Source organism: Semicossyphus pulcher, unplaced genomic scaffold, assembly GCF_022749685.1.
Source record: "Semicossyphus pulcher isolate SPU_LCO1_2020_fin unplaced genomic scaffold, fSemPul1.0.p SCAF_19, whole genome shotgun sequence".
Taxonomy (NCBI): domain Eukaryota; kingdom Metazoa; phylum Chordata; class Actinopteri; order Labriformes; family Labridae; genus Semicossyphus; species Semicossyphus pulcher.
In genome coordinates this window covers 10,054,052-10,070,612 of record NW_027211692.1, presented here as the reverse complement: position 1 = coordinate 10,070,612, position 16,561 = coordinate 10,054,052, and the positions used below count along the sequence as shown (strand labels likewise).

Genomic DNA, 16,561 nt, shown 5'->3' with positions numbered 1-16,561 from the left:
GCTGATTATTCTCTATAAATATGGCCCTGAGTCGAGCCCAAGTCTTTCATTCAAGGACTTCAAGGAGAACTAAATTCCTGGTTTGAGAAATTTCTGTTAGTTCTGGAGTTCTGGTTAATTATAAAATAAAGTGCAGGGAGCTTGTTAAAGTTACCAAAGTTGACTGATGGTGGTAAAAATGTTCAGAGTGGTATCTTTTGAATGTCGAAAAGTATGATGATTGGTAAAATTGTCAAGCCCGCTCTCAGTTTGCCCATTTTTGAGTTGAAATTGCAGGGGGAATTGCAAAAGAATAAATTGAAGATAATAAAATGTTGTGTGTGACAGTATTTTAAACAAATTTGAATGTCTGTAAGCAGTGAATGAAAATGTGTTCACGCCCAACAGGTGATGTTCAGATTGGACTCCTGCTGTAATACCAATAAGTAAAAAGTGTTTCGCTTGTTATTTTGCAGAAAAAATCACCTTCACAAATGCACCATCGCCCCAAGAGTTCACCGAGGGAGACAATGCCAACATTGTTTGTGATGTCACCAGTTCGCCTCAACCCACTGTCCTGTGGAAATACAAAGGAGCAAAAATACAGATGGAAAAAGATGGTAAGAGTTCTCTGAGCAGCATGGGGATCAGATTCATATCTCACTTGATTTGATTGTAAGCTCCTGTCATCTGTTTTCACTCGGCACATTTTTAATATTCATGAGTTGTTTTCACAATACATTACCTTATGAATATGAATAGTTTTAAACATAGCTTGATATTCAGATTGCATTGTCGAGTTTGCAGAATGCTTTGCATCAAATCCATTTTAAGTCCATCATATGAGAAAGAGTCAAAATAATCAAAAGCTGTCATCACGTTATGTTTATCAAAAGGGAAAGCTGTAGTTGTGATATTGCAAACCAGGGAGGAATCTAAATCGTCATTCATTTGATGTATGTATAAAAACAGTGCAATGTAATATGACCTGAACATGGTAAATGGACTGTACTTGCATAGGGCTTTTCTAGTCTTCCGACCACTCAAAGCTGCTTTTACACTACACGTCACATTGACCCATTCTCACATCAGTATCTATACACATTCACACCCGATGGCTCTGCCTTCAGGAGCAATTCGGGGTTCAGTGTCTTGCCCAAAGACACTTCAGCATGTGACTGTAGCAGTCAGGGATTGAACCCCCAACCTTCCGACTGAGAGACGACCGAGAGTTATGTAGATTTCATAATAAACCCTCATAACTACCAACATAAAACGTTTATAGCCAAACTAAAACTGAAGATGTCACCAAGGTATTGTCACTGTAATGGACATAGACAACTACATAATACAACACAACAATCATAAGCTGAACTGGAAGTGCAGATTGACCGGTTTAAGAGACTTGGAGCTGTTCACGCTCAGCCTTTGTTGCCGTCCTCCTCCAGGATTCGTCCTGTGCTTTGAAAGGAAAAATTAATTTGGTTTTGAATTTGAAAATACAATTGAATCTCTGCTCTTCACCCCCTGACACTGAGCAATATTATATTGTGTATGGTTTTGCTGGTATTGCTCGCTGGGAAAATAATAACACAATCTCATGTGTGGGTTGTAATAGTCTTTTAAATTACTACATGATTAAATTTATTCTGTTCACATTTCATCTCAAACTGAGGGAGTTCTTGTGGGCTTTGGCCATATTTCTCTTTTTTCGGGAGCTGCTTGAAGGACTGTCGGGGCACACTCACAGATATGAATTTGACAGAGTGGAAATGCATATAATCTGGGTCCCAAAAAAAAGGCTTGTTTTTATGTAACAGTAACTCCCTAGACAGACGCAAATATTGAATATTCCTTTGACTAATGGAGCTTGAACATAATGCATAAATTCAACATTAAGTCTGTTGTAATAAAGTGGAGATATTATTGACTAATTCAAACATTAAAGTTAAAATGTTGACCTGCATAAAAGTTGTCAGCCACATAGATCAAAGTGAACGTTTACCATGGTTGACAAACTTTCTTTATATATGGGGTTTCATTACATCAGCATGCTCAGCAGCAGCAACAACGGCAGCTGTTTATCATCAAATACTTTAAGTGAGTGACTTCTGCCTCATTTAAACTTGTGGAATACGTATCACAACTGACAGTGTATTTATCTCCTGCTTCCTTTCAGTTCGCTTCAAAGTACTGAGCAACAATCACCTTCAGATCCGCGGCATAAAGAAGACAGATGAGGGCTCATATACCTGCGAGGGTCGCCTCATGGCCCGCGGCGAGATTGATCTGCGGGTCATCAAGGTCGTCGTGAATGGTTAGCAACCCCCTCTCTCCCTCCCACTGTTTCCTCCTCCTTTTTGTTCCTGAGTGCAGGTTTTTGTGTGGCAGGTGTCCCATGACGCTTAAATAAGCTGCACATCCTGAGAGGGGACCAGGCTCAGCACCAGTGTGGAAACAGTTGCCCAGAGCAACCGTGTATCAAAGATGTTCCATGCTAATGAAGTCTGTTTCCTGCAACTTCTGAGCCTAGCAAATGAGTGTGCCTAAAATAAGTGTTCTGAATTTGTCGCTGCTTCTGCCTGTTTCCCTCCCACTGTCTATTTATGTTGCTCTGCACAGTGTCTGTCTAGGAATGTATTCTTCTAGTTTTTAATTGTTGTTCTCTCATGTCACAGTGCTCCCAACCATCAGGGTCTGGCAGTCAGAGGTGAATGCCACCGCAGAGGTTGGGCAGCCTGCCATGTTGACTTGTGCTGTTGATGGCTATCCTGAACCCATGGTGACTTGGACAAGGTAAAACTCTGTTAGCAACTGGAAGAGACAGATGCTTTCAACATTTACGGCAGCACTCATCAGGTTCAAGCACATCACCGTAATAATTCATAGAATGTACCTCCTTTATTATTACTATATATTATAATTATAGTAATGACATGAATAAAGTTGGATGTAAGGAATGTGTTCCTTTTAATTTGTTATTCAATATTATTTTTCAAACTATTCTTATCTTACTGTCTCTTACTCTTATTTTACTTATCTTACTAATAAGATAAGTAAAATATTTTTGAAAATTATTTATATATTATCTTTTATGAGGGATGCACAATACTATCAGCACGTTATCGGTATCTGCAGATAATGGCTTGAAAATGACATATCGGCATCGACAGATAAATCATTATTCTGCCGATATTTTCCACCGATAAAACAACGCTTTAAAGTCGAGGTGAAATGAAAAATGTCATTTTAATCCTTTTAGATCACATCCCCGGTAATATTGTGCTTCTATTTGACAATATAGGCCAAAAAAAATACAGAAAATCAATTTCTTCGTATTCTTATATCAAAATCCGATAATTTTTTCTTCCTGTAAAAAAAAAAAATCCTGTGTGCTTACGTAGGCTAGAACCAACCAATTTCAACCAATCAATCTGCAACATTTAGCCGCAGAGCACCAGCAGCTAGCTACTGCGCTGTGGAGAACGTCTGTCTACGCCCACTTCTCAGTGATCAAATCAAATCCATCCAATGATATGTCCCGCGTGCACGTCCTGTTTCACTCGGAAATACGTCACGATACGGAAGCTAGATACTCTCGAAAAGCTGTTTCAGCTCGACTTTAATTATGAGGAGGATTCCCTAAAAAAGCTTGACATAATGCTACGACATTAACTCGGCACGTGTCTATGCAAGATGTCCGCGGTATAGCAGTTTTTGGCCACAACAATAAGAGTAGGCATGATATCAACTCCACTATAGGGGAGACTTGATGTTCTCTGCAATTAGGTGGAAAAAACATGTGCTACTCTATCGGTATCGCAATGGGCAAAAAGGGTTGGAAAATATCGGCATATCGGATATCAGCAAAAATCCAACATTGTGCATCCCTATTTTTTATAGCTTGTGACAACTCAGGCTACACAAACAGAATGTCTTGACTAGTAAGATTGTCATTTATTCTGTCATCCACTATTTGTGCCCCTGATAAAGTGAAGTGTTTGACGATGGTAGCGCCAAATGTGGTAAGGAGCTGAAATGGTTGTCGAAGTATAGCAACGATATAAGTGAAAGCTGGCAGCGACGTGGATAATTTGAAATAGTTAACTGTGTGGGTTGTACTTGCGTCAGCCATAAATGAGCCAATTTCAAATTAGAAATGAGTAAACGTTTCTCCTACGTGTTTAGATTTCCCCATCTGTAGTGTTTAAAGTACATTCTAAATTGCCTTATTGCACAGGATCAATTTCTTCCTGCATAAGAAATAAGAGCTAAGCTTGACATTCATTTTAGTTGATTATATTCTTGTTATGGAGGTTGTTCTTTGTTTGTGTAATTCAGCTGAACTGCATGAAGGGGAGATTTATCTCACTGCCAGTAACTAGTAGCATTAACAGCCAGCTTTGCATTATTTACATTATTATATAAGATTCTTTATGTTACTATAACATATATATAAATATTAAATAAGACTATTCTATCTCGAGCTCTGTCTGACAAATATCCATACAATCAAACACACACATTAAATAAAGTGCAAACAGCCCAGGAGCTGCTGTTTGCGTTGGTCTTAAGATTTGATTCCTCGGAATATTTTTTCAACTTTTACAGTCAGCTCTACAACGTGTTGAAAGCTGTGCTGAAACCCAGAACAAGCAATCTAAGACAGTCAGAGGCCAGAGAACATGATATGCTTTCAATGGCTGGCTAGGATGACAAAAAAAAAATCCAAATTCCACTTGTGCAAAATGAAAATACATGAGCCGTTTTCGTTCGGATTGACTCTTAACACCACATGTCGAAAGTCTTGCAGACAAAAAAGCAGGCCCATCATTTTCCAAAACATTTTCCACTCTGAGATTTACATTTTTCAGCTCCACTTTTTTCATCACTGTGCTTCTTCTTCATCACTTGATCTTTTTCAATTTGTCACTCGTCGATCTAGAAACCACTGCTTTTTTCCCCGTAGATCTAAGGATCACGATTAAGAAATAGCTGTCTTTTTATAGAGACGCTTTAAATGGCGCAGATTGAAAATGTGTTTGAATTGATTGGAAAGAAGGATATAATGTTCAACACTGTTTCCCTCAGGAATGAAGCGGTTCTCGAGGCAGGAGAGAAGTACAGCTTTAATGAAGATGGCTCAGAAATGACAATAATGGATGTTGCCAAGCTGGATGAAGGAGAGTATACCTGCATTGCCAAGAACAAGGCCGGGGAAAGTGAGCAGGAGCTCAGCCTGAGAGTTTTTGGTAAGAAAGAATGTGCATACCTACATGAACCAAAGTGACAATGCATATTGTTCCAAGTGTGTGGGAATAAAGTATAGGAGTATGTGGGTGCTGGAAGAACAATAGTATGGATATGTGTCGGTTTTCTAACGAACACAGAATGAGGTGTTGTTTCAGTGTGGGTTGTGGCTGTTTCATGTAAGGCTGAAGCTTAAGGGTTTAGAAAACTTGCCAAGTGGGATGAGCTTAGCTGAAATCTTTGATGTCTCTTTTTTTTCCCACTTTTGCCCACTAGGTTGTTGTTGACTTTATTTTGTCACGTAATGACGTCCATAATTTCAATCACAACAACAATAACGGTTCACATAGTCAAGTCAATTAAATTTACAATGAGTGTGCTGGTGCAGTTCATTTTCTGAAACAACAGAGGTAGCCAGGGCCCGGTTCTTTAGAGCTCAACGGGTAAACAATTACCATTAAATTACACAAGGCAGCTTTCAAGGCACATTGTTTACCTCTTTAGCAATATTTACCTCATTATCTGGAATATTTTCTTGCACTCACAAAGCTCCGGTCTGCTAACATCAATGTGGGAAAAACTGCAATCATGCGCTTACTTGTAAGCACTCATTTCTGAATATGAAAGCTTTATGAATTTAAATGTGTTTTCACCATCATGTTTTTCTTATTTACCCAGGCGTGAATGTTTAGTGCCTTTTAATACCAAGTCTGGTTAGATATTCATATTTTCTTGCATACCGCTGTACACTGCAGACAAATTATCACTAAATTATCAATATTTGAAGGTAATGTATCAAAAACAGCATTTAGACCAGTGTGGGGAAGGTGGGGTGATTTTAACAACACGTGCTCTGGCCAATGATTTTAATCCAGCTGCTCCAACATTTTTTTCCCTATATGTTTCTAAAAACAGGATATATTTTAAATTTTTCTTTAAATGCTCCATTCAAAGTGTGCTAATTAATCTGTACGCAGTTCATTTTACAGACGAATTCCTGGATTTCTTTGATGCTGAAGAAAGTCTGAAGTGTCTTTTTGATGATTTCTTAGCAGATTTAAAGGCTTTCATTATCACACCAGAGATAGTGATATCCATTAAAGTGTAAATAAACACACTCTGTGTGATATCAGTGGGTGTCTTTTTTTATGTCCGTATGCTAAGATGTACAAACAGTTATGATTCAGAGAAGGAGTATGATTTTTGACTCAAATGTCCTCCATGCAGTATCTTTGCCTCACGTCTCTATCTTCAACTCTCCCACGCTCCCCTGGGGGGCGGCTAATTTCCTGATGGTTAAAGTGCCGAACGGAGCAATAAGTTAAATTACAGAGAAGCACCGTGAATATTTAATTCTCCACCCCCTCCTGTAATGTTCACCCTGTCTGAATCGGGCTTTAGGTTATCATTCATCACGAGTTTAACTCAGCCTCATCAGGATCGTGTGGGCGTTTTTGGTTACTTTGATTGACAGTGGTGGCAACATATGCTAACAACCTCACAACAGTCGTATGATTTACATTGAAATGCTACTCAATTCTTATTGGTGCATTATTATGTGACAAGACTGTTTTCCATCTGAACCTCACCCGCTTCAAACCAGTGTGAAGAGGAATATGTTGAAAGGAACGTGTCAGTGTGGAGCTGCGGCGGCGGTGGGAAGGTTTAGGCTGGATTTCTTTCTCTACAGCGTGAACACAATACTAAAGTTTAAACATTCACTTGTTAGACAGCAGCAGAAGCATTTCAAAAATGTCACGCCCCTTCAAAATACTCATAGCAGCTCTGCTCACATCGCTTGGTGACACACGTCACCGGTGTGGCCCCTGTTCATTTGTTTATGCTGTACAATGATCCTGTCGCTCACAGTGCTGCATCCTAGAACGTTGTTGCAGTGTCTTAACCCCAAACAAGTATCAGAAAATGGATCAGCTCTAACATCCCCATCCTGCTGACAGTTTGTGACAACCCTGGCTTTGAATACAAATTGTTGCATTATCACATAAATCTTATTTATACATAACACAATGACAGAACAGCTGCTGCTTTGTGTATTTAATAATTATCATTTCAGATAAAAGCATTTTAATACAAGGTTGCAACTTATTCTTGTGCTAAAAAGTGGGATTAATATGCTCTTTGTTGAATAGGCTTGCATTAAGCAAATGATTTGCTTGATCCATGCATTCATCTTTCATGGATGGAAAAGACTGAAAGCGCAGAGTGACGCTCACAAGCAGCACTTTGGTTTTCTTTACTCTGCTCATGTCGCTGTTCTTGCTCTGTTCTCTGCTTCCAGGTTAGCTGTGGTGTACTTTAATGTGACAGTTCTCGACTATAAACACAAGTGAAAAGCGGCTCCTTTGAAATAGGCAAAAAAAATAATTATTACATGAATAAAGTTTGTTCCACACATGGTTATCACAACTTTGCTGCTGCTGGAACTGGAAAAGCTTAAATACATGTGCTGCCATAAAAATCCCACTCACCTGTCAGGCTATTGATCCTCATCCCTTTCCTTTGAACTCATCCCAAATCCACGCGGTTGCTCTTGTACTTGCTGTACCTGTGCTGCCAGACCCACCTGGCTGTCATGTTATGTTAGTGCTGTTATGATACATTTTGTGTGTTTATGTTTACAGTCAAACCCAAGATCACGTACATCGTGAACCAGAGCACTTCAGAGATGGAGGAGCAGGTAACTCTGACTTGTGAGGCATCAGGAGATCCAACTCCCACCATCAACTGGAGCTTCGGTGATCGCGTCTTCACTGAAGGAGAGCAGGTAAACAATAAAGGCAGTATGGGTGACAGTAGAAGCTAAATATCTAAATCCAAAGTGCTTGAGGGCTGGATTCTTGCAAGTGTTTTCTGCTCCTGGAGTTAATGAAGCACATCTGAAGCAAAGTACACTGACAACATCTGCGTCCCAGTTGCATACTGTACACAAATCCTAAACTATTTACGTACCCAGTATATCCTGGGGATAAAAAACCGACAAATGACCAATGAGTGTCTTTGCTGTCCACACAGACAATAGTGGATATAGAAATAGACAGAGACCTCCAAACTGGAAATTTGTGATTCATTTCTAAAGTTGGAGTTTGACTTGTCATAAAATCTGGAATATAAGTCGGACCGGAATATAAGACGCAGTCCGTTTTTGGGGGTATCCCAGAGAGAAAAAGGTTTTCTATCTCTATTTATTCATAGAAACGTGTATACGATTCAATTCAATTTATTTAATTTAAAACACGTTCAAAACACAAATCACAGCCTACCATCTGTTTTCGTCATGTCAAGTTTACAATCCTGCCAGCAACCAGTGCTGTAGCTAGCAGGATTGCAAACTTGACTACCTGCGCTGTAGCTAGCAGTAGCTTGCAGCCTACAGTAATGTTGATTGTTGTGAGGGTGGTGGCTGCAATGGCGAACATGACGTTGTATGTCCGTGACAAAGCGTTAGCAACAATCAAGTTAGTTTTCCTTGCTTGAAACAGGAAGGAAAACACGAAACAGCACTGCGGCATGTTGTTAATAGGACACGTTGTAGCAGCTTGGACCCGGAAACAGTTTAATGAGGAGGTGTGACGTCACCACTTAACAACCAACAACTTTAGCTAGACTATAGCGCCATCATCTGGGTAAAATACCGTAACACAATAACATACCTCTCTCTGCATTTTATACTGGTATATTGGTCACACCAGTATATAGGACGCTGCCCACTTTTTAGATGAAAAGAAATGTATTAAAAGTGCGTCTTATACACCGAATTTTACGGTATATTAAGTAATCTGATTTATGAGTTCCTCTATGTCCATCTCTTGCGCTATATATTTCTTCAAGCATACTTTATGATGTATAAGTGTGTGTAGTGGAATTGGGTCACACTGACTCGAACCATCTGGGAGGAACACAAACCTGCAGGGCGCCGCTGTCTCAAGCAGAGGAATTGAATACCTTTAACCCATTTCAAGAGGTATATTGATCATGTGCAGGTGGGGGACTTGTGCAGTTTCATTGCGGAACACTCTCAACCAGGTTTATCTACCGCTGATTATTTCCCCTAAATTAGCAGCTCCTTCACGAGGGCCCAGTGGATCTCGTGTAATTAGCTCAGCCAAACTCCTGCCTGTAATGTGGAGCACTCTCAGATTTGACTTGAGTTTTCCCAAATGTCAAGAAAATCCGCATCAGAAACCCAATTATAACATTCCCAAAATAAGCATGCAATTTGAGGCAATTATTAAAATTTGTCTGCTTCTTGTTGTAAGCTGTTTGCTAGAATGAGCACTTGAGTGATCAAGTGTTTGTTTAGCATTTTCAATCACTGTTATCATTATTCTGCTCATGCTGGTGATTGAAAACATTTTTTATTAAAAATGTTATATTTATAATGTTTATCAATGAATATTCTGCTCCCATCAGTTCAATTTGTTTTTGCATATTTCACAAGCAAACCATCAAAAGCAATGAATACTTGTTTGGTATTCCCATACATCTATTACCCACATGGCCAGGGTCCTCAAGGTCTTGGTGTCTTGCTACAGTTGGGAGGTAATGAGGGGGAAAATGCTTCAAAGAGATACTGTGGCTCTTGGAGGAATTCTGGAGCCAGTCCATTACATGCACTACATTTTCTTCCTACAGGCACACCTAAACAGGATCTATCAGGTATGAAATCCGTGTGGCACAGAAATGTACTGGGGTAGTGTTGCAAAGTATGCCTCCAGATTTGACGAAAAAACCCCACTAAAATCGAATTATCCCTTTTTTATTGAAAATTTCCCAGCTGTTTCTTGAAAACCCCAAGGAATGATCTCATCAGAGCTTATGAAATTGATTCAACTGCTGCATGCTGCGCAAAAACAGCCTGAAAACGTCACTGATCTTGTGATAGAAAGCGTTTGCAGCTTATCTCACGAGATCAGATGAAAATGTGATTGATAACGTAACAAAAGGGAAACACCATTTCTGTGTCGCTGTTGCCTGATCATTTCAAACTTTCCATCACAGCATGAGGTTGCCTGGATTCAAGCCCAGCTCAGTCTGTCTGTCTGTCATCTCCATAGTAGTGTAGATTGTCTAACCTCTATGTCAGTGTCATTTCAAAATTGAGGGTAAAAGTGTTCCACTTAAAACCTACCTTTTGAAAATCACAGAAACACTCAACCCCTGCAGACAGAAAAGAGAACACGGTGGTTGGAACATACTGATCAGAGAGGTGGATAGTGGAGAAGTAAAATATGCTGCAAGGAGAGGTTTAATGGGCTTTTTTCTAACCTTGAAAACAGGAATCCATTGTAGGTGACATTATTTCAAGCAGATGACAGCCACTGTGCTCTTTGAAAATGGAAAAATAAACTTTTTACTGCCACCTGTCAAAGCCTGCAGGGCTGAGTGTTTGATATTCAAAAAAGGGATTTGAGTTGAGCATCTCTTCAAGTGTAAAACATGCCACCACCATATGATGCACGTCACGACAGGCCTATTTTTTTTGCGTGAGCCTTTGTGAGAGCCGAGGCACACATGGACGCACAGTATCAGTAAACACATCCATCCTTTTATCCTGTGAAGATGTCCCACGAGAAGCAGCCCTTTTTTTTTTTTTGCAGAGCACACCTCCCAGCTGCTGCACCTCGACTTCCTCTTCTGTCGCTGACAGACTGTCTTCTTTTGTGGTCTTGTAGCTGTCATAATGGATGAGCAGAGACTCATCAGGGGGCTGGAGTTAACTCTCTGCAGCTTTACATCCCACAATCTCACCATTTTATCTCATAAAAGACATTGCCTGGTCAGCTATACTGTAGCTGTGAGGACTGACTCTGCAGGTGTGTGCTGCAGAGGAAGAGGCACACAGAGTCTCTTTGTTATGAACAAAAAAACAGGCAGCAAGATGTGTATTACCCACCTAGTTCTTACACCGTGCAGTCCTTGATGTGCAGCACCATGGCATGTCACGTGCAATATGTCATGTGACGCACAGCTGTGCTGTGGTGGCAGTGTGTTTTACACCTTAGTGTTCAGTATGCTTCGTGATCAGTGGCATCTCTTCACAGCTGTCTTCAAAGAAATGATTAGCAGCCTTACCAAACACCTGTTTATTACAAATACGAGATCCAGACTGTTTAGATTTTCCTTCATAGTTCTGGTTCAGAAGGGAAATGATTTCATGCTTATGTGAGGAAACGGCTGCTAATTGTTTAATTGTCTGGTTCTGCTCGTTCATCTGATGTCCATCTCTCTGTCATGCTATCTTTAATCATCATTACAGCTGTATTTCATCCAGGATGGGTGTGACAAGTGAAACAACATTCGTTTGGGGTGGACATGTTCAGTTGTAAATGCAGCTGTTAGTTCACTGTTCAATTTTTGAGCAAACTTCAAGGATGTCAAAGGCAGGGTTTTCTCTGTGATATATTCATGTGAGAGTTTTGTGTCAGAGAACCAGTACAGATCTGATTAATTAGCAGTATATTTTGATGTGTTGTTGAGTTCTTTGTCTCCTTAGTTAATTGGCTGCATATCTTGTGTGAAGACTTGTGGTACAAAGACTTTTTAAGCCTACAATCATAAAAAGTTTTATTTCCTTTCGGTGCTTTTGGTGTCAAACATATCAACGGTGTTTTGTTCGATGTAAGACAGGAAACTCGGTGGTATAAGAGAAGAGGATTTGCAGGATAATATGGGCACATCGTCTGATAAAAGCTGTAAAATTAATTATCAGTATCTGCTCCTAATGATCATTTCTGCTGACATGAATGAAGATAAGATGATGCTCTTATTAAGTCCACGGGATGTGAGCCCTTAACTATTGAGACGATCTAATGCCACTCACCACCCATTCTAATGTCATAGGTGGCTGTACGTGCTGTACGTTTAGCATGTAACCTAAGTTGAAATCCTGGATCGAATATCCACTTAAGAGGATTATTTAAGTAATGTGAAAAATACCAACTAGGTTGTAATAGAGAAGGCGTCACAAGATCTTCATTATCCTTTCAGTTGTTGGCTACTGCTCAATGAAGAACAGATACGATGCAAACTAAAACATCTGTGCTAAACATGAAAAAGACAAGTAGTAGTTTACATTTTGCTTTAGTGAAGGACTACATCTTTTCATGCTTAATTTCTCCGTCCTGATATAATAAGAACGGTGCCAACTAAAGAAAATCCTCAGAAACTAAGCGCCAGACAGCATTTGTTCCTATTCTTTTGGTTTGCTTCCATCTTCAAAGCTAGAAAGATATAACAAAGCAACAACACATCTGTTTAGGGTTTGTTAAAGGTACCCTGTGGAGTGTTCTGACGTAAACAAACATTGTTTCTGTTTACATCGAGTATTACTCAGCACAACACATCCCTTTTCTGTGTATCCTTGAGGTCTCTTTCCCTGCAGTTAGTGCTGAGTTACTGCCACCTGTACATCAGTGGAACAGCGTGAAATCTTTGGCAGCAGTGTGCAGCACTCTCATGCCTGTGTGGCGACATGTGAAAACAAAACTGTGGACCCACGTGTAAAAACCAAGCAGATACCTCCAGGGCTGAAAAAATGAGGCCAACATGAAAATGCCAAAACTGCAGTTTGTCGAACGGCCGCTTGAGGCTTGCACAGAAATAGAGGTCCATATTAAAATGTCCAACTTAATTATATTCAGGCTTAAAGTTGTACATAATTAGGGGCGTGGTCGCTTTGAGTGACAGGTGGATGCCAGAAGGTGTCTGCTAGGTGTCATCTTAGCTTAGTCCAGTCACTGAACTTACACTATTGGCCCTTCTTGTGGAGCTGGTGCCAGTTCATGCAAATATCAGACAAATAATATGGCCTCTTGTGTGGTTAGTGAGTAGGCGTCAGGATTTCTGTCGGCTCTTCCCTGCTGCGGATCGTTACATTGGTGACATGTTCCCCAAGCTCTCTTTGTTTTTATGTAATTAAATAAACTCCAGTCAGATATCAACACAAATACACTCAATGGACACTTCATTAGGTGCACCTGTACAATCTAATGCAGTTCAATACAACAGCACTGCCATGGATTCTGCTTTTATGAGTTGGAAATGTGTAAATTCAATGATGTTTATAACTGAGGTCGTAGTTAAAGGTGGTGTTGTACTGAATTAAATTATTATATTGAGATGTCTCAATTTTTTTGTCCTCCCTATTTACATACGTGAGGAGACCTGAGTGAAGCACCTCTGAATATAACGCAGCTCAGTACAGCCCCACCACCAATTATGACCTTGACGCTGAAATGTCATTAAATTAACACCTCTATGACCGCTTAGGAAAAAGCCTGTACATTACAGGCAACATAACAGCAAATCTTATGGCTGAGCTGGTGTGTTACATTAGATTTTTCAAGTGTATCTAATGAAGTGGCCGGTGAGTGTAGATGTCCATTCTGTGTGACACACTGTCATTAACCATCTAAATAGCTAGTTAATAAAGTCGCCCTCCGACATCTTAGCTTTTGCCAACCCCTCGCTCCTCTCCAGCTCTACCCTGTGTTCCAAAATATGGTCACATGGCTCCACAAAAAAACAAGATGGCGACAGTAATGCAAAGCAGTCCACCAACCAGTTTGTGACGTCTCTGTGGCTACATCCACTTCTTGCATGCTCAAACTATTCTATAGTGCTAATAACAGCAGTGATGTTATTAATACCCATATGATTCTTTTGGTCTATTTTCACGAGTTTATAATAGTTCCACAATTGCGCACACATTCCGTAATAAGAACCCATGCATAGGGAGAAACAAAATTTGACGTTAAAATAACACCAAAATAACAAACTATTTCAGGCCTAGTGGTTTTAATGGCAGAGCCAGTGAATTTGCAAAGTCCCATAGTGCTCATTGTCAACCCCTGGTTAGTTTTCGGTCTCTTAAATTATTTTGATGAGATAACATTTCTAAAATTTGCTCTTTGGAAGCGTAATATTGATGTTTTTATGCTTGTTATGTCCCCGCAATTTAGCATTATGGGCAAATAAATAACATATTTGTCTAAAAACATTTCTTGTTAAAGTTTGGCTTTGGTATGCCCTGTATGCTACAATAATATCCTATGCCAGTCATACCTGTTAAAATGATGAACAGCATTAATCGTGGTTGTTTATAGAGATTGTAATGAATGTTTAAATCAAGCTACAATTTTGTGGCCTGTGCTACAAAACTGTGAACCTCTGTAGCACCAGTGCTGTGTGCAAAAGAAGTTAACAAACAGCCCTGAACAGTCACAAACTCTACAGGATACCTTTAAGCTAACATCTTTCTTTACAGTGGACACTTCCTGGAGAGCTGTTACACAAGGTTACATATTTATCTTCTCCTTTAGCATGAGAGCTATACCGGTGATGCAGCAGATAGATGAGACACTGTAGCACTGTTAGTTTATGGAATTACCACATAATGTCAGAGCAGAGAGATCAGTGTCACTTACTTTGATTCAATCAGGATAAAAACCGAGACTACTTGAAGTTTCACCTTTAGTTCGTGAGAGATTAATCATTCACCGTCCGTTTGATGCTGAAGGAAATCTTGTCTGGCTTCATTTTCCGTTTTTCTTGTGTTTTTAAGGTTAACGGGGAGAAATAAATTCATTGTGAACAACCTCCTACACAAAATCTTTAGTGAGTGCAGACAAAAGCGTCGTCTGGTGACTGTGAGTAAAGGGGTGCACAATGTGAGGATGAGGGAGATTACTGTTTCATACAATAGGAAAGCAGTGGTACGCGTAGGTGTGTGCCTGCTTAGAGTTGTGTTCCAAATTCAAATTGGTGCTTATCTGGGGGATAGTTCTGTTTTTGTTTATACGGCTATTAAAGTAAAGTGTTTATATATTTATTTTCAAACTTTCATCAACTTTACGTGCCGTATTGGGTGGTTTCACTCCTTTGAATGCATTCTCCGCGAGTCGCTCCAGATAAGTGACTCTGTTTAATAACTGAAAATGTAAATGAAGTATTTATCCATGCTTTGTACATTATCTACATAATGAATGTTTTGCTTCTTTGAATACATATTTAACATTCTGCTTGATGCAAAGAATTTTCAAGCTGTAATTTTCTGGATTTTTTTAACTGAGGACTAATTATAAAACTTAAAAGCCCATTAAAGTTTGCCGCCTATTGTGTGATAGCACTTTATGTCTTAAAGGAACTCAAGGTTTAAGACACAAATCCTCATTATAGGCCTTCTCTGTCTCACATCACAGGTCGACAATCAGAAATTAAAGATCAAAGAAATTAATGATTATTTTTTTGAAATAATTAGATGCTTCAAGAAAATGTGTAATTAATGTTGTGTGGCAGCTGTTTAGGCAGTGCATGTGAAACAGAGGGATGCTTTTAGCGATGCGTGCCGATGCAGGGAGTGCATTGTTTTGTCCCGACACAAAGGGCTACTCATTTATAACAACACGCCCGCTAGCTCAGTGCAGGGGTGATGTAAGGCTTTCTTTGCTAAAATGCGAGTCCGTTTTTTGTGATGTACTGGCAGCGGTTTGAGGCTCAGCAGTTAATGACACAGGACGATGACAGAACGCATAATCATTGTTTTCAGTCAGGCGTCACCCAGTGAATAAAGGCTTCTGTACATTTATGCGTTTAGTGTTCATATGTTTTCTCTCTCTGTGCATTGCCCTCTTCACGCTGACATCACCATTCATGTTAGAACAAAGAGTAAAGATTATTCTCTATGGAAGGGAATAACAATGGGCTGGAAAAATGATAAGTCCCAAGGGAACCGTCACCATATTGTTCTGCGCGTTTGCTCGGAGGACTGATTGTGTTTTCGGTGTCTTCCGTTTTGCACGCTCGCATCTGCCGTTGTTCATTGAGCTTTTGTCTTAAACAAACACCTGTCAGGGACATGGCAGCGATACTTGTCAGCTCACTTACTGCAGAGGCAGTGCTGCAGACGGGTGTGCGGGTGAGGTGGTGATGTTCCAGACTATTAGGTTGCCTGTTTTAATTGGGCGACCATTCTCTCTCAGCACGGCGGTGATATGCAGCCAACTGCTGTTTGTAATGATGTACGGTGCACTGTGTGTTATTCTGTGACAGTAGAGGACGTACACAGCTCTTAAGAACAAAGTGAAATTACACCCAGGCAGGGAGCTTTGCATATGATTTGTCCAATAAGTCCCTTATCAACTCCTCTTTTAGCCTTCCTCATTTTGCTTATTTTAATAGTAAATGGTGAGGCAGGTTTGCCAGCAGTATAAAGTACCTGCATTCAAACAGTCCATATGCTCTTGCTGCTTTGGTTATGAGAAGGTAATAAAGGGGCGATTTCGGATGTGATTTCATTGATGGTTTGATTCGC

At 39.9% G+C, this 16,561-nt stretch overlaps 1 protein-coding gene across 10 annotated transcripts in view; it reads left to right on the top strand.

Moving 5' to 3' along the window:
* ncam1b (neural cell adhesion molecule 1b) overlaps positions 1–16,561 on the top strand; it is a 72,618-nt gene that overhangs the window by 29,777 nt on the left and 26,280 nt on the right. For 7 of the 10 annotated variants that reach the window (XM_069669160.1, XM_069669166.1, XM_069669159.1 and 4 more), the window contains exons 4-9: positions 456–599; positions 2,159–2,296; positions 2,658–2,775; positions 5,071–5,231; positions 7,872–8,014; positions 9,883–9,906. In XM_069669160.1, the coding sequence (XP_069525261.1) occupies positions 456–599; positions 2,159–2,296; positions 2,658–2,775; positions 5,071–5,231; positions 7,872–8,014; positions 9,883–9,906 (728 nt within the window). The remainder of the gene's footprint in view (positions 1–455; positions 600–2,158; positions 2,297–2,657; positions 2,776–5,070; positions 5,232–7,871; positions 8,015–9,882; positions 9,907–16,561) is intronic. The other 3 variants (XM_069669164.1, XM_069669161.1, XM_069669169.1) reach the window with 1 other exon arrangement.